Here is a 19,743-nt window from a genome sequence, read left to right as displayed (position 1 = left end):
CTTACCTGGTCGTGATGTTGGACGTACGCTTGGGTTACGTGTTTTCTTTGGCACTTGGTGTTTCGAGCTACGAACTGACTACTACTTTCACTTTTTCTTTTACTTTATCACTCTTATTATATTCACTTTAATCCACTATTTGCTGTTTAGGACGTTTGTGCTTTTGCATTTAGGTCTCCTATTATTATGGATGTTTCAGCGATGTTTAGGAACGCATTTTATATACATATACATGTTATATGAGAAAATATTAACCTTGAACTAGCTTAAGTTCGCCGACTTCATATTTCATCATCCCATTCCCATAGAAACAGCTGAGCACGCAGTAGATGAACTTTGTACGAACCGTTGGCCAATTCTCATGGGAACAGCGATTCAGCACTTCATACCAAACCTATAAATTGCCATTTTCAGATGCCGGGACCACTCTTAGCTGCAACTTCGATCAGTCCAGTTATTGTAGTCATTTTAAATTAAATTATTTTGTACTATTGTTTGAATATTTAATGTGTAACAAATAAAGTTCTTTTTTTTAAGTCAAATACGTGATTAGTGATCTAACAATTGGCGCAGTCAGTAGGATCCGTTTAACGTTGCTAGAACACGTGTATACTCACTGGCAGCGGCGGATTCTCATCCCTTAACGGAACAAAGAATCTACGGAAGTCCTCACTCCTGTGATCTACGGAAGGAACACCTAGTGAAGCCCCTGGTAGCTGAGCAGAGAGAACAAGGCGTCCCGATGTTCTTCTTTATGTAAGTGGATTTTGAATCATCTCGTTAATAATTTTGTTATAATAATTTACAAAATTGACTAGTTGCAAGTCAATTATTCAAGATACAAATGATACAAGTTGATTATCTAATATTTGAAAGTATTAATATTGACATTTTTCTTTATACTACTTGATACTGATATTTTATTGACATATTTTTTTATTACTTGGTATATTTCTGACATATTTTATTGGCATATTTTTACTTACTACATTTTTGGTATATTTTCTCTTGATACTTTTATTGATATATTTGATATTTTTATTGATATATTATTTGATATTTTTATTGATACATTTTTGCCCTTTATATACCACTACATTTTTTTTTCTCCCTTACATACAGATATTTTATATTTCTCCGTACTTCTATTTTACATATCCCATTTGTTTTAGAAATATCTCGCAAAATGCCCGAGATACGTTCCCAAACTCAACAAGAAATCGAACCATATAAACTATCTGAAATATTCTCCATTATCCCAGAATTTGAAGGCGATCCGATTTCTCTTTCAACATTTTTAGATGCGTGCGACTGTGCTATTAAGATGGCCACAGGCGATCAGCGCGTTCTTTTAACGATTCACATAAAAAATAAACTCAAAGGTAAAGCTGCACAGCTTATTAATTCTAGAAAACCACTTTCTTATAAAGAAATAAAACAATTACTAAATCTACATTTCGGAGACAGTAGAGACCTGACCTCCTTAATACAAGACTTACAAAGACTAAGACAACTATCTAATGAATCCCCTCTAACTTTCTTTAACCGCTTACAAGTTCTGAATGCAAAAATGCACGCCTCGATCCAAATAGCAGATTTATCCGCAGAACAAAAAACTGCCCAATGTGACTTAATCGATACCATGGCCCTAAACACACTTTTAACCGGTTTAGAACCTCGTCTAGGACAAATTATTAGGGCTAGTAACCCTAAAGATCTCATTGAAGCAAGCAATCGTATCCGACGCGAACTTCAATCGTCATATTTTGAAGAACAAAAATCCAATTCTAAGTCAACTATTCCTAAACCCTCTCAGCCAATGAGAAGACCCTCGTCTCAATTTACAAAATGCACAAATTGTGGCCGAATGGGTCATCAAAATTTTGAATGCCGCTCTTCCCGTTTCGTATAACCAAATCAATCTTTTTCTAGGCCTAACGGTTATCAAAACCAATATAATAATGGACCTAACAACTATCAAAACAATCAAAACCCTAATAAGAATCAATATTCCTCCAACAATCCAAATTTCAACCAACAGAGACCTTCCTTTTCATCTCAAAATCAAAATCAAAATCGTCCATCCGTTATTCAAAGAAACCCAAATTTTCAAAGGGCACATGTTTTAAATGAATACCCTGATGAAGTGACGACTAACTATTATACAGACGATTACTATACAGATAATTATTATAATACCGATAACTTTGAAACAGATTATTATAGAAAATAATCTACAAACAGATAACTTTTACGAAACCAATAACACACTCGACACAGAAAATTATCAGGATTTTCTTTCACTTCAGAATCAAAATCATCCTCCCAACCATACGAACCATTCAACGGATATTACGAATATCCAAGAACAAATCCAAGCACTCAACTTAGACAACTTTCATCCGGATCTCAATTTTCCCGAACAGAAGTTCCTGTAACACCATTTTATACCATGAGTTCCAAAAATTTATATTACATTAACGATGCTACCAATACTTTTAAACTTTTAATCGACACAGGTGCTGGAATCACTGTATTCAAAGAAAACACAGCACGCAATTATCATAATAGATTTCCTGAAAACGTTACTATCCAAGGTATAACCGATCAAAAATTGTTAATAACAGAATCTGTCCTTATTCCCTTCACTGACGAGAATCCTCACAAAGCATCTATTTTCAATTTAGACATTGATTTCGATGGCATAATAGGCCTATACTTTCTAGATCATTATGAATGCGTAATAGATCTCAAATCCCGACAGTTGCATACAAATTTTAAAACTCTCACCCTTCACAAAGTAGGACACGATACAAACACACCTCCTGAAGACAAATCACCGACACACCCTACAGAAACAAGACAAAACGAACCTAAGATAAAAATTACTAAATCAGATTCTAAACAAGAATCGAATTTAAAATACCAAAACCATATGAATGAAAAATACACTATCGTAAAAACCCAAGATCAAGACAAAAATCTTGAAAGACCGGAGAGAAAACGAATAAAAGGAAAAAACAGAATTACCATTGACAGCCGGACCGAACAAATATGCAGACTAAAATGTAACTTATCAAATACAGATGCCATATTATCAGCTCAAGAAATAGAAAAAGTTAGATTACCTCATGCATTAGTCCATGTAGACGAAAATGGAGAATTCTTAACTTCCGTCCTAAACGGTAATGCTATGCCGAAGACGATCGAATTTTCAGACATTTCAATCGAACCTTTCAAGAATTCTGAGACAATCTTATCCTACAACGGAAATGATTTTGAAGAACCCGTAGTAGATAGAACACGAATAATTAAAGAACAACTAATAATTGATCATCCAGTCCAGTCTGGGTCATACCGAAGAAATTAGATGCGTCAGGAAAACAAAAATGGCGAATTGTTATTGATTATCGCAAGCTTAACGAACTGACAGTACAAGACCGTTATTCTCTACCACAAATATCAGAACTATTAGACCAATTAGGAAGATGCCAATACTTCACAACACTAGATTTAGCGTCTGGATTTCACCAGATTGAAATCGAGCCACAAGACATCCAGAAAACGGCCTTTTCCGTCGAAAATGGACATTACGAATTTGTCCGCATGCCATTCAGACTAATGAATGCTCCATCTACTTTCCAAAGAGTAATGGACAACATCCTCTTGGGAATACAAAACGAAAGATGCCTAGTATACATGGATGACATAATTATCTACTCACCCACTATCCATGATCATATGTCACTATTAACAGAAGTTTTTAAAAGGTTACGAAAAGCAAATTTAAAGATACAGACAGACAAATGCAAATTTTTAAGAAAAGAAGTGGCATATTTGGGCCACCTTGTAACAGAAAATGGAGTAAAAACAAATCCAGCTAAAATATCTTGCATCAAAAACTTCCCGGAACCAAAGAACACCAAGGAAATAAAATCATTCTTAGGCTTAGCCGGTTACTACAGAAGATTTATTCTAAATTTTGCCAAAATTTCTAAACCACTTACAAAACTACTCCAGAAAGACGTACCTTTTATTTTTAATTCTGAATGCAAAGAAGCATTTAACGAACTCAAGAATATTTTAATTTGAGGAACCATTTTTACTAACAACTTATGCCAGTGCATTCGCGATTGGAGCCGTTCTATCACAAGGCCCTGTAGGAAAAGATTTACCCATAGCTTATGCCTCCAGGACATTATGCGGTGCAGAAACAAAATATTCAACCATAGAGAGAGAATTACTAGCTATCGTATGGGCAGTCAAACATTTTAGACCATATCTTTTTGGCCGTAAATTCACTCTTATTACCGATCATCGTCCCCTTACATGGCTTTTCTCGATAAAAGATCCCGGAAGCCGATTAGCGCGTTGGCGCCTAAAACTCGAAGAATACAATTATAAAATAGAACATCGTGCAGGAAAAATAAACAGAAACGCTGATGCCCTCTCAAGGATCAAGATTAACCATTTTAAGGATTGTGCAAACTTTCAATCGAAAATCACATTACATGCATCGAATGAAGACGACACGGACACACAAGAAAACGAGGAAGACAACGATGAAGAAGATATAGAAAAAATGTCCGAAGAACTTGACAAGTTTATCGAACTTTATAGAACTAAGTCGATAATCGATTATTCTAAAGTTGAAATATCGAATACGGACTTATTAGACAAATCTAACAAAAATATTGTTACCTTTTTCTGGCAAAATAAACTTGAAGAACTTCACGAGAAAATAATGAATGACATATTCGAAGAAAACATGGAATATAGTAACAGAAGAATTAATATTGTACACAGCAAAACAGTAAAAGATCGAAAATATTTTATTATACCATTACCTTTTGATCTCGAACGAGTAATATCACACCTGTTTCTTGTACTTTTTGCAAATAAAGATCAATTCGATGAATCAAAAATATATTGTGTCGAAAATAATCTCGAACTACCTATTCTAGAGATATTTTCTTATATTTTTGCCGACAAAGAATTAAAATTAAGGAATCTGTCAAAATATAATTAAAACAGCCAGCCAAGACGAAATCCCTCAAATTTTAGATCATTAGCATTGTGGTAAAAATAATTTACACAAAAAAAAGATTTTTTACACAAAAAAAAAAAGAAAAATTTAGCAAAAGATGTAGAGAAATTTGTAAAAGCATGTGAAATTTGCCAAAAAGTTAAAATTTGTAGGAAAAACTTAAGTGGACCACTAGTCATAACAGAAACTCCAAAAACACCATTCGAAAGAATCAATATGGACATATTCGAATATCCCACTAGAAATTATGCATTAACTATTCGTGACGAACTGACAAAATTCACACAAGCCTATCCTTTAGAACAGCGGTTCTCAATCTGTGGTACATGTACCACTGGGGGTACATTTCATTTTTTTGAGGTGGTACACAAAAAGCAAAAACAGCCAAAATCAGCACCAATATTATAGTTAATGAGATCACCTAGTTAGATATGTATTTCAGTTAAGTGGTACCAAAAATAATAAAAAGTATTTGGTGGTACATGACACAAAAAGATTGAGAACCGCTGCTTTAGAAGACAAAAGAGCAGTAACAGTAGCCAAGACACTTTTACTCTTCTTTCAACACTATGGAACACCACTAAGAATTCATTGCGACTGCGGTCGAGAATTCGAGAATGCTATAATCAAAGATCTATGCGAATTATACGACATCAAACTAACATTTTCTAGTGTTAACCATCCACAATCTAATGGATCCGTAGAATGATTTCATGCCACACTCTCAGAAATTATTAGAGCAAATCAAGCCGAAAACCCAAACGATCATCCCTTCACGATACTTCCTTATGCAATAATATGCTATAACAACACAAAAAATAAGACCCACGGTTTTACACCATATGAACTTATATTTGGGCACACTGCAGGCCGACCACCAGAAACTCTGTACAATCAAAAAACACTAATGAGTAAATATATTCGAGACCTGAATAATCGCATGGAATATTTTTACAAAGTAGCCAGAGCAAAAACAGAGAGACAGAAAGTTTACGTAAAAGAATCCCAAATTAAATCAAAATCGGAAAATCTTTTTAAGGGACCTTTCGAAATTCAAGAATTTTTTACAAATTCCGCAATTATCCTTAACCCCAAAACCAACCAAACCTCTAAAGTAAATTTTGACAGACTAAAACCTTATTTTGAATAATTTTCCTTTACAGATTCTATGGACTCCTTTCTATCGTCCAATCCCAAATTCTCCTCACCCCCATTAATAACACAATTGGAATATTTTTTCATGAAAAAGGAACTATACGAATATCTAACGACAAATGGACTTTACTTGTTTACAAAGAATTATCGCCTATTAAAACTACAATATCCAACAATGACAAAATTTTGGAAAACCTATTAGAAAAATTTATTAACGTGGATACACCGAGAAAACTTGCTTTTCAAGCCGAAGTACAGACACATGTTAGTCTGCTAAAACAAATCTCAAACTCCGTTAACTTAAAATATAAAGAAATAACCTCTGACACGGTACCTTATAATAAACGCGTAAAACGCGGTTTAGTAAATGGTATTGGAACAATATGGAAATCCATTACTGGAAACTTGGACGCTTCTGACGGCGAATACTTTAATAAATGTATAAATAAAATAAATTCCGATGAAACCCAAATTGAAAATCTCTTAAAAAATCAAATATCTGTTACCACTTCAGTTATAAAAACTTTCAACACTACTATTCAAAAATTGCAATTAGACGAAGAAACTTTTAACCAAGACTTAAAAACTATCGAGACTACACTTCTGGACATTAATAATGACATCTCCTTTTACCAAGCACAATTACAAATACTAGATTTATGTGAGTCCTTAATGGAAAGCTACGTATTTTTAGAAAATTATTTAAATGATATACTAAATTCTATCACATTCTCTCGCCTGCAAATTTTACATAGTTCTATTATTTCGCCCATAGACTTAATGGACGCATTAAAAGAAATCTCACAGTCATTACAGAATAACGTATTGCCTCTACCCACTTATATGTCAAATATAGCTCAGTATATTGACATAATAAAACTACAAGCCTATCAGCTTGATTCAAAAATTGTTTTCGTTCTCGAAATCCCGTTAGTTGATCCCGAAATCTTCACCTTGTATCAATTATATTCAATACCAATATTAGATAATCAAACTGGTTTTCATCATATACTTTCAACTGTTCATAAATACATAGCGCGAGATGATGATTCAATTTCATATGTCTTACCCATGGACACCGAAAAATGCAAACAAATCAGTCAAAACCAAAGAATGTGTACAGACATTCTTCCGTATCCCATAGACACCGATGCTATATGCGAAGCCCAGCTTTTGAAACCTCTCAGCAACTTGCCAAAAACTTGCCAGATGTCCATGCTCTTGGCACAAGGTTACAATGTACAAGAAATTGACCGAAATTTATGATTGCTAACCATTTCCGATCCATTACCAGTAACAATCAAATGTGCAAGAAAATATGTCACTACACAAATAATCAAAACAAATTCAATCTTAAGATTAATTCCCAAATGTATTGCATTCATTGGCAGTACCAGAATTCATGCCAAAGACCAAATCGAGAAATATACAAATATTACGTATAAAGTCACCCAGTTAACGTACCCTACAGATCCTGTGACCATTTTGAGACAAAGAGTCACCTATCAAAATTGAAACCACTAAAACTCAGTAAGATCAACGTAGATGACTTAAATATTGCACAGCACAAATTGGACCAATATTCAGAAGAACTGGACCATATCATGAGCCAATCATTCATCGAGGAACATTTACCCTTATTCACCATATCAACCTTATCCCTGATTATCATCCTAGTTATCTTATACCTTTGCTGTAAATATCGAACCAAAATATTCCCAAAAGACAATCTCCTTGTCCCAGGATCAGCCTCCAACTTCAGCACCACGCAGAAATTCCATTAGACAAAACTTCAAGACTTTACTTCCTTCAGAAGAAGACCCAATGTCCAACAAGAAACTGAAGAAGAAGCAGAAACACCAATTACTCTGTAAAAGTCAAAGCAATGGCATTGACTTTTCACTAATAAGGGGAGCTGTTATATGAGAAAATATTAACCTTGAACTAGCTTAAGTTCGCCGACTTCATATTTCATCATCCCATTCCCATAGAAACCGCTGAGCACGCAGTAGATGAACTTTGTACGAACCGTTGGCCAATTCTCATGGGAACAGCGATTCAGCACTTCATACCAAACCTATAAATTGCCAGTTTCAGATGCCGGGACCACTCTTAGCTGCAACTTCGACCAGTCCAGTTATTGTAGTCATTTTAAATTAATTTATTTTGTACTATTGTTTGAATATTTAATGTGTAACAAATAAAGTTCTTTTTTTTTTAAAGTCAAATACGTGATTAGTGATCTAACATACATAATATAGGTTGAATGATAAATTGCCATTTATATACAGTAGAATCCCGCTAATTTTTTAATCAAGCGATCCTGCGCATGTGACAGACAAAGATGGCTAGACCACTCAATCCTTAATGTTGGCGTTACACCTCGATGCACACAGCGGCCCATACCTTGCCTAATCTACTAGTTATTATACACACACCCAAACTTATATGGAATCACCATGTATTTCAAAGCAATATCTATTTCTTTTGAAAAAACTTGTTATTGTTGCGAAGAATAAGGCTTTTTATTGAAAATAAACAAATCGATAAGACAATCAGATAGTACAGCTCGGTACGGTATAGGTTATTTGCTTGAGTTGCAAATTGAACGAAAATAAATAAACTAACTTTTGCGTCCAAAACCGAAAATATGGCTCATGTGGGGTTATACCCTAATAACACAAAACATTCCAGGAATGTTCCTAGAAAGTACTCACAGGACATTGAAAACATTCCTGGAATGTCCCCAAATGCACACGAATGTCCCTGGAAAGTCCCAGGAAAGTGCTGTGTCAGCATTTTAAATATTCTTAGAATGTTCTGTTGGAACATTCCATGAATGTCTACGAATGTTCTTTGGACATTCACAGTATATGTTTTAGACTGAATGTCTTGTTGGAACATTCCATGAATGTATACGAATGTTCTTTGGACATCACAGTATATTTTTTAGACTGAATGTCTTGTTGGGACATTCCATGAATGTTGGAACATTCCATGAATGTTCTTTGGACATTCACACTATATTTTTTAGACTAAATGTCTTGTTGGAACATTCCATGAATGTCTACGAACGTTCTTTGAACATTCACAGTATATTTTTTTAGACATTCTCTGAAATATATCGTCAGTGATGTGACAATACCTCCTATATCTTCTTTCATGAGGTTTGCAGGAGACGAAAAACATTTTTAAGGTCACCTCCTGTTTTCATACGTAAGTTCAAGTTCTGAATTGTTTTGTAGTAAATAGATAGTTAAATTTACTGCAAAACAAGTCAAAAAATATATGAAAACAGGAGGTGACCCAAACAAGTTTTTAATCTATCTTACAAATCTCATGAAAAAAACAGATAGGAGGTATTGTCACATCACTGACGATATGTGGCCATACCAAATAATACATCCTTGATAAATATAAACATTTTTATTGTAAAAAATCTTTTCATACATTTTTTTAATGTAATTTACTGATATTCCTATAAAAAATGTGTCACATTTGCTTTGTAAACCTTTCTTTTGCCTTTCATAGCCACATATTCCATTTCCTTCCTGGTTTTTTGTAGACCACTTCTCTCAGCTGATTCTAAAAGAAAATAAAATAAATGGTAATTTTTCTATCCTTTACAATTAACAATCAGAAGAAATATTTACAGGTAATAATATGCATAAATAATAATAATAAATTAAATAATATTTAATAAAGAAAATAATAAAACATTTTATATTTTGACAACGACGTCCGATGTGGAAGTAGAAACCATAATAAAGTTATTTTTTCAAGTAAATTGTGGCTTATCTCCCCATTAAAATAGTTACAATAATTACAAAAATGCCACAAAGAAATAGCTTTTTCACAAACAAATAAGTATTTTGTTTTATTATATTTATTGTTTTTATTATTTACTTTAACTTAAGATTATAACTTAATTCTTGTTTTCTATTTCTGATGTTTTTATTTATTTACATGCAATATTAATCTGTTTTCTTGTATAATCTACTTCGCAATAATTATGTGATATATTGGACTTAAAATGAATTCAAAAATTTTTTGTAATTGGGCAACAATGTCAACTTAGATCTCTGATGTAGATAATGAAGAGCAACGGTATCTACAGTTGGAAAAATGAAAGAATAGGGCTTTTCATCGATTGTCATTTGTTTCGAGCTTCTGTCATGTGTCACATAATATTAATATATCTACGTCATATGTCTTTGGTTTGTATTATTGTATATACCAATAACGTATGTCGTAGATATATTAATATTATGTGACACATGACAAAAGCTCGAAACAAATGACTGTGAATGAAAAGCCCTATACCCATGAACGATCACATCAATCACTTATTTTGTATTTGCTATCTTTTTCTATTTTAGAACAAATAAAAATGATATAAAAACCTTAAAAATAAAAAACTGGAGAAAAAAAGCACGAAACAGATCATAGTGGAGAAGAATCCTGGAACAGGCCAAGACCCAGAAAGGGCTGTCGAGCCAATGATGATGATGATGATGATCTTTTTCTATAACAAACGTTTGTGATTTATAGAATAAGACAGCAAATACAAAATAAGTGATTGATGTGATGGTTCATGGTTATAGGGCTTTTCATTCACAGTCATTTGTTTCGAGCTTCTGTCATGTGTCACATAATATTAATATATCTACGTCATACGTTACTGGTATATAACAATGATACAAACCAAAGACGTATGGCGTAGATATATTAATATTATGTGACAGATGACAGAAGCTCGAAACAAATGCCCACGCAAACAAGCTTGCATAAGGACTAGAGGTGATAACACTGACTACCAACAAAAAAACAAAACAAAAATAAATAAAAATAATTTAAAATTTCGCTTTACATTGAAATTTTTTATGCTATTGACTTTAAAACAAGTAGTTTCAATTTGTTTGTTAAATACTTTATTGTTTTATTTAATTGTTATGTATTTGTTATTAAATTGCTTTAAAATAAATATTGTTTGACTTCGTGTGTTTGTTTTTTTAAATTCGCACGAAATAATAAGAAATATCAGATGATTCCATATAAGTTTGGGTGTGTGTGTGTATATATGGCTATAATAGTCTATATTAGTTGGTGCTTCACATAAAATAAACAAATTTTGTCAAAAACTCGTTGTAAGTCGCAGGGGTTGTAAGTTTGAATTCGGTGTGAATTTTTACAAATCTCTATACATATCAGGTACCGCGATTATTCGGATATAATTTACTCAGCATACTACACAAAAATTTCATTGAAAGAATTCTTTATTGTCATTGGTAAACTTTATTATTTGGGCAGTTTATTATACTCATAAAAATCTACTACTTAAGCGGCGTTTAGACACAGCGATAAATCAAACAACTTATCAATATCAATCGAGTTGTTGCAACTTATCATTGTGTGTAAACGGTGCATCGCACGACTTATCAAAGTTGGAGTTGGGTTGAAATTGGTATCGGATTGAATCAACTTATCACAAGGATCGAGTTGTTTTAATCGTCGTGTCTAAACGGTACAGCGATTTATCATTGGAGTTGGGTTGCATCAATTTAGGAGAATCTTACCGAATTAGAATTTATTTACACATCCAATTAAATATACAGGGTGATTGATTAGTGAGGTAAAGCTACGTAGATCCGTTATAGTAATAGATAGCAATAAAAGTTAATAACAAAAATTGTAGCCAACTTTGAGATTCACATTTCAAAATTAATTAGAATGTTACAGAGGGTGTTCGATAACATAGTGGCAGACCAAACTTAATTTTTTTTGGAACACCCTGTATTTTATTTTATATTCAAAATCTTCTTAACTTCGCCATTACAAATGTATAAAGGATTGTTATGTTATATAGGGTATTTTACAAAGTTATAATCAATTTTATATGAAAATTGTAACAAGTTAACTCATTGTATAAATAAAAATAAGCATAAAAGCAATGGATTATTGATGCCATTTTTTTATTTATTAACAAAATTTTCATAAAATATTCTTCTTCTTCTTCTTCTTTTTGTATAGACATGACTGTCTGTTTTTTCAATGTGCCTCTAGTAAGTTGTCGTTCCATCGTTTTCATGGTCTTACCACTAATCGTCTGCCTATTGGGAAACCGTCTCTCGCTGTCCTGACTACTCTGTTGTCATTCGGCTTATGTGGTCATTCCATTCTATTCTTCTGTTTCTTACCCTGTCTTCTGTCGTATATTTGCACTTCTAGCTCTGTCCCATAGAGTCTCACCATCGATTTTTCGAAGGGTTTTCATCTCCGCTGTTTCGAGCAATCTTTTTGTCCTCTCTGTGTCTGGTCGTGTTTCTGCCGCGTATGTCATTATTGTTCTGATGACTGTTTTGTAAATTCTGCCTTTCATATCTTTTCCGATATTTTTATTTCTCCATATTGTGTCATTCAGGCAACCTGCGGCTCTGTTTGCTCTATTAACTTGACCTTCCACTTCTGTTTTGAACCTTCCGTAGCTAGATAGTGTGATGTCTAGGTATTTAAACTCCATTACTTGTTCTATTATCTGACCTTCCAACTCCAATTATCCATATCAATCGAGCTGTTGCAACTTATCGTTGTGTGTAAACGGTGCATCCAGCGATTTATCAAAGTTGGAATCGGGTTGAAGTTGGTATCGGATTGAATCAATTTGTTGTGATGATCGAGTTGTTTTAATTTATCGTCGTGTCTAAACGGTACCGCGATTTATCGAAATTTGAGTTGGATTGCATCAATATGAGAAAATAATACCGAATTAGAATTTATTTACCTATCAAATTAAATGGTTACCATTAAGGGGATGGGTACGAACTTTCGGTACGTACTTTCGGCTTCAAAGCTATTTAAATGGGATTCATTTTTGCCGAAACCTGAGAAAACTAATAAGTATTTTTGAAAAATTTAAACGTAGTATAAAAGATTACGTTATTACCGAGGGCCGAAAGTCCCTGAAAACTTCTATAATGTTTATTTTAATAAGTTACAGGGGTCAAAAATTAAGAGAAAATTTAGTGTGATTTTTAATTTCAAATATCTTATTCAAAAGAAACTTTTTATTCATTCTAAGGGACATTCTAAAATATGGCATCAATAAACCATTGCCGTTGTGCTTATTTTTATCTATACAGTGAGTTGAAATTGTTACGATTTTCATATAAAATTAGTTATAACTTTGTAAATACCCTGTATAACATACCCAACCTTTATGTTTTTGTTATGAAGAAAGTAACAGCATCTATTTGTTTAGGATGAAAACTAGTTAGGTATAATTCATTGAAGGGTCTAAAATGTACACAATGCTCCCCTCTTCAACTTGTTGTGGTCAATCACATCGCGATAAATCACAGCAACTTATTGCAGCGTCTAAACAGCCTAATACATACCTACCTATAACTATTCAAAAGTTATAATGTAATTCAATGTAATAAAAGTGATTCATCATTTCTCATTTTTTAGGTAATGAATAATGGCACTTCCTGTTTGGATCATTTAATCAATTTCGATAGATTACGAGTAGTATCGATTTTATATGAAAATAATGTAGATTTATGGACCCGAGCTAAATGTGATGGTAAATATTAGTGTTTTGTATAATTATATTTTTATATTATATATCATCATCATCACCCAGCCCTTTGCGTCCACTGCTGGAGATATATATATATATATATATATATATATAAAGGTACTCAGCTAGTGAATTCAGAGGTTGAATCGGTCAATTTAGTTGGCAATTAAATAAAGAAGTCAACTACTTCATTGATATATTGAATTGACCGATTCAACCTCTGAATTCACTAGCTGAATACCTTTAAATTTAAATTAACGGTCGCATACCTTGCAATATATATATATATATATATATATATATATATATATATATATATATATATATATATATATATATATATAATTATTAATATGTAGTGACTGTTAATAATACAAAAAGAATAATTTTGGGGAATGCAGTCAATGTGTTTTGGGCTGATTAGAAGTGAAACACTTTGAACTTTTGTCGAGCTTTCGGACAATTTATTTCCTTTATCAAGACAATCTAAAAATACAAATGTTTAAATTTAGATGAAAACTAGAAAAATAAAAACTTACTGCTCGTGGTTTACAAAATAACTAACATAATTATAAAAAACATAAAAATTCTTTCTAAAAAATATAAATTGTAAACGTAAATTAATTTTGAAATATGTCAAAAAGACATTAATCAAATATAGTTAGACTACTTTAATAACTCGATAGATTGGGAAAGAAGTTAGTTAACAGTGTATAAAATAATGATATAAAGATGTAAGTAAATTTGAAGTTATAATTATTAGTAAAAAAAAAACTGATAGTAATGTAAAACAAGTTGATTTAGAATGTTATAAATATTTTTCTTTTGATACTATTTAGTGAAATTTTAAAAATTAATAAGACCAAATTGTTTATAAAATGCATAAATTAGTAATATCAGATCTCAAAATTAAAGTCAAAGTTAGTAAAAATTACAGTCAAAGTTAGTTAGTCAAAGCCAAAATGTTATTATAAATAATGCTTAGATTATTGATATCAGATCTCTTATTAATACAATTTGATTTTTTTATCCAAACCATTTCTTTAAATTCTCTTTTACGTAAATTTACTTCTCTTTCCAAAATTGTTGCTTCTTGAAAAATGAAAACATGATCCTCATTAATAACATGCTCTGCCAATGCACAAGAAGGGATATTTCTCTTGATATCACTTTTATGAGACGTTAGTCTAAGAGATAGGTTACGTGAAGTCTGTCCGATGTAACATTTACCACAAGTACTACAAGGTATGGAGTAAATAACATTAGAACTCTCCATAATTTAACTCTCTAACGTCTCATAAAAGTGATATCAAGAGAAATATCCCTTCTTGTGCATTGGCAGAGCATGTTATTAATGAGGATCATGTTTTCATTTTTCAAGAAGCAACAATTTTGGAAAGAGAAGTAAATTTACGTAAAAGAGAATTTAAAGAAATGGTTTGGATAAAAAAATCAAATTATATTAATAAGAGATCTGATATCAATAATCTAAGCATTATTTATAATAACATTTTGGCTTTGACTAACTAACTTTGACTGTAATTTTTACTAACTTTGACTTTAATTTTGAGATCTGATATTACTAATTTATGCATTTTATAAACAATTTGGTCTTATTAATTTTTAAAATTTCACTAAATAGTATCAAAAGAAAAATATTTATAACATTCTAAATCAACTTGTTTTACATTACTATCAGTTTTTTTTTACTAATAATTATAACTTCAAATTTACTTACATCTTTATATCATTATTTTATACACTGTTAACTAACTTCTTTCCCAATCTATCGAGTTATTAAAGTAGTCTAACTACATTTGATTAATGTCTTTTTGACATATTTCAAAATTAATTTACGTTTACAATTTATATTTTTTAGAAAGAATTTTTATGTTTTTTATAATTATGTTAGTTATTTTGTAAACCACGAGCAGTAAGTTTTTATTTTTCTAGTTTTCATCTAAATTTAAACATTTGTATTTTTAGATTGTCTTGATAAAGGAAATAAATTGTCCGAAAACTCGACAAAAGTTCAAAGTGTTTCACTTCTAATCAGCCCAAAACACATTGACTGCATTCCCCAAAATTATTCTTTTTATATATATATATATATATATATATATATATATATATATATATATATATATATATATATATATATATATATTGATACATGTATCCATGTGACTTCCAAAGTAGATTTTCGTAATACGTTGTTACTTCATATATACCGTTATGACTTCCGATTTCGGAAGTCACAACGTTTTGCCTATACTTTTACGAATTTGGCTACTAGATGGTATCAGAAGGCTTATATTAAAAATTTCGCTGGAAGTCATATCGTATCTAACATACTCATAAGATCAGATTTTAGTTCGACGGTATATCACCAGCGCTAGTGTCGCTCCCGTGCTACTATACAGGTTATGTACACAACGCGTAGCGTCTTCCGTATACCACACCGCTCGGTGTGACTTCCGTTTTTTGGCAACCCTGTGTAACGGTTTCCAGACATTTATCTGTTGTAGATTCGCGGTCCTAATCGTACTTAGTATTTTGTGTATGAAACATGAATAATTTCATACTTTTGTGTTAACATTAATAATAGCTTTCTTTTAAATCTGCTTTACTTTTAAAGTTAGCCTTAAATGAAGCTAATTATATCTCTATAAATATATATTATCTGTACTTATTTTAGTCTATAATATTTACTTACCTATTTATTTATAGAAATTCATTTTTGTCGTGTTTTTGTTTACTTCCTTTTTTACAATGAACTTCTAATTCAATCTACACTCACCGGCACGAAAAACGGGCAACCAAAAAATTGGCAATTTTTGATGTCTCGTATCTCCTAAACCTGTTGTCCGATTTAAGTAATTTTTTAATATGTTATAGCCTTATTCTTTAACAATATCGCTATAATAATATTGTTGATAGGCATGTAAATTTTATTGTATACCAAGTGTACCCCATCAAACTGGGTTTTTTTCTCAATTTTCACAACACCCTGTGGAATATTCTAGCCTTTATAAAATATTGAAATTAAAACCCAACTATAGCCCCAGGTTTTCTTAACATTCTGTTTTTTTTTTATTTATTCGCTTACGTTGGATAATAAAAAAGTTATGGACTTTAACAACTGGCCATGTTCTTTATCAATACAGGGTGTTTCTAAATAAGTGCGACTGACTTTAAGGGGCAATTCTGCATGAAAAAATAATGATTGTTTGGCAAAAGACTTTTATTTTTGCAATCATTATTTTTTCATGCAGAATTACCCCTTAAAGTTTGTCGCATTTATTTAGAAACACCATGTATCGATAAAGAACATGGCTAGTTGTTAAAGTAACTAACTTTTTTATTATCCAACATAAGCGAATGAATAAAAAAACAGAATGTTAAGAAAACCTGGGGCTATAGCTGGGTTTTAATTTCAATATTGTATAAAGACTAAAATATTCCACAGGCTGTTGTGGAAATTGAGAAAAAACCCCAGTTTGATTGGTACGCCTGGTATTCGGTATATAATGATAACTTACATGTCTAGAAATAATATTATTACAGCGATATTGTTAAAGAATAAGGCTATAATATATTTAAAAAATACTTAAATCGGACAATAGGTTTAGAAGATACGAGCCATCAAAATGACCCATTTTTTGGGGTGCCCGTTTTTCGTGCCGGTGAGTATATCTATTAAATAATCTAAATTAATTTTAAAAATCTTATTAAAAGCTTAAGGTGATACAGTAGCGATCAACAGGTAGCCAAAACGCGTTCCAAGATTGCGGCTGTAATTTTGAATATTTTTTCGACGTATTTGGCACACGTATTCGTAATATAATAAAGAATGGCGGTACAGAGCCCAATTTGGGAAATATGTTAGTATCTGGAAATTACTCTATAATTACATACAATATTAAAAAAACGAGCCCGTACCGCCATTAAGAAGAAAAAAATACACTTTTTTAAATAAACTTTTTTATCCGATGCCTAGATCTTGTGTCATTTTGGAACTACTAATGGAATAAAAAATTTTAGTAGTTCCAAAATGACACAAAATCTAGGCATCGGATAAAAAAAGTTTATTTTCTTGTTCTTCTTAATTGCGGTACAGGCTCTTTTTTTTAATATTGTATTTAATTACAGAGTAATTTCCACATATTAATATATTTTTCAAATTGGGGTCTGTACCGCCATTCTTTATTATATTACGAATACGTGTGCCAAATATCTCGAAAAAATATTCAAGATTACAGCCGCAATCTTGGAACGCGTTTTCGCTACCTGTTAATCGCTACTGTTTCCTCATAAATACAAGAAATGTAGGTAAATGTTCTCATTTAACGAAATTTCCGAAAATTGTGTATTTTTTTGGACCCAAGTAGGCTGAAAAATAGATTTTATAGGTATTGTTATTTCGAAAGTAATAAAACGTGTAAAAATATACAAAAAAATTGAATGTACAATTACAATTGAATGTAATTAAATACACGATAAAATGAATCAAGAGCGATAAAAAGTTTAAAGGAATAAATTCTAGCAATAATATAAAATACAGTAAACTCTCTCTTAAGGGGGTAGGCGCAAAATCTCTGTCCAATGCTATTTAAATACATTTATTTTTTTCGAATCCTGAGAAAGCTAATAAATATTTTTTAAAACATACACCCAGAATGAAAGATAACATTATTACGGAGGACCGAAAGTCCCTTAGAATAAACAAAATGTTTCTTTTGAATGAAATATTCGAAATTAAAAATCACACTAACTTTTCTCTTGTTTTTTCATCCCATTATCTTTATTAAAATAAACATATATTAAGTATATAAGTTATTAAAATAAACATTATATAAGTTTTCAGGGACTTTGTGCCCTCGGTAATAATGTAAGCTTCCATTCTGCGTTTAAATTTTTCAAAAATACTTATTAGTTTTCTCAGAATTCGAAAAAAATTAATGCATTTAATTAGCACTGGACCAAGATTTTGCGCCTATCCCCAACGAGCACCTCCTCTATACGGACGGTATTTAAAACAAAATTCATTTGCCGATATATTGAGCCTGTACTCTTCCGGACAATCCCTTAAAATGATGTGTACCTAAATGAAAAAAAAAATACATAGGTATTTTTTCCAAATATTTTAGAATACAAAACTACAATATTTATATTTTATTATTTCAAATTAACACAGAGATGACAACGAATGATATTTGATAACTCTTTACCTTATCAGCAGTAGGTAATAAAAATCTGGTTCTTAGTGTGGGATCGGTCATTAAAATATTTTGTGTGTCGGTCATTAAAAGAAATGTGACACCATAACGCGTTGCTCTAATAATACTTTAACATTGATATTATGTTGTGACTAAAAATGTTAACGGAATGTCTGCTTGATTGAACATATCCAATAAAAATTGTATTTTCTTTTAAAAATGTTTGGGATTGAAGGGAGACTTTGACTGTATGATAAAACAATAATTATACAAACAAAACAGTCAAAACAAACATAATTATCAAGATTTTTGCTGTAAACTCGTGGAGAAATACATTAAATTAATAGAGATCGGGAAACATGCACTTAAAAAACCTTAAATTATGCAAAAAAACAGTTGAATTGAAATATGCACTAAAATATTATGCTTTTATGCATTTATAAAAAACGCAATAATAATAATTATTATTGGTGTATTGAAAGTAGGTATTCCAGGTTGTATCTTAGTCGATAGGAAAAATATTCTGATTTGTTTTTTACGATCTTACGGAGATAGTATAGTTCATTAACGGTTTTTGCTCCAAATTTTAAAGAACGGATTGACGTGAAATTTAGCTTACACATAGGACCCATGTAAAAGAAAAAAGTGAAAAGAAAACTTTGCCCTGGGGGTTGAGTTTCTCCTCTAATCCGAGGGGAAAAATATACGTTCAAAATAAGTTCGGAAATGGATAAACACACTAA

At 31.5% G+C, this 19,743-nt stretch overlaps 1 protein-coding gene across 3 annotated transcripts in view; it reads left to right on the top strand.

Moving 5' to 3' along the window:
* Positions 1–19,743, top strand: part of LOC126888731 (uncharacterized protein K02A2.6-like) — a 239,308-nt gene that overhangs the window by 202,353 nt on the left and 17,212 nt on the right. For all 3 annotated transcript variants that reach the window (XM_050657127.1, XM_050657128.1, XM_050657129.1), the window contains one exon: positions 13,670–13,784. In XM_050657127.1, coding sequence (XP_050513084.1) covers positions 13,670–13,784 — 115 coding nt within the window. The remainder of the gene's footprint in view (positions 1–13,669; positions 13,785–19,743) is intronic.

Source organism: Diabrotica virgifera, chromosome 7, assembly GCF_917563875.1.
Source record: "Diabrotica virgifera virgifera chromosome 7, PGI_DIABVI_V3a".
NCBI classification, from domain to species: domain Eukaryota; kingdom Metazoa; phylum Arthropoda; class Insecta; order Coleoptera; family Chrysomelidae; genus Diabrotica; species Diabrotica virgifera.
The sequence above is the reverse complement of the archived record's forward strand: the minus strand, read 5'-3'. Positions and strand labels throughout refer to the sequence as shown.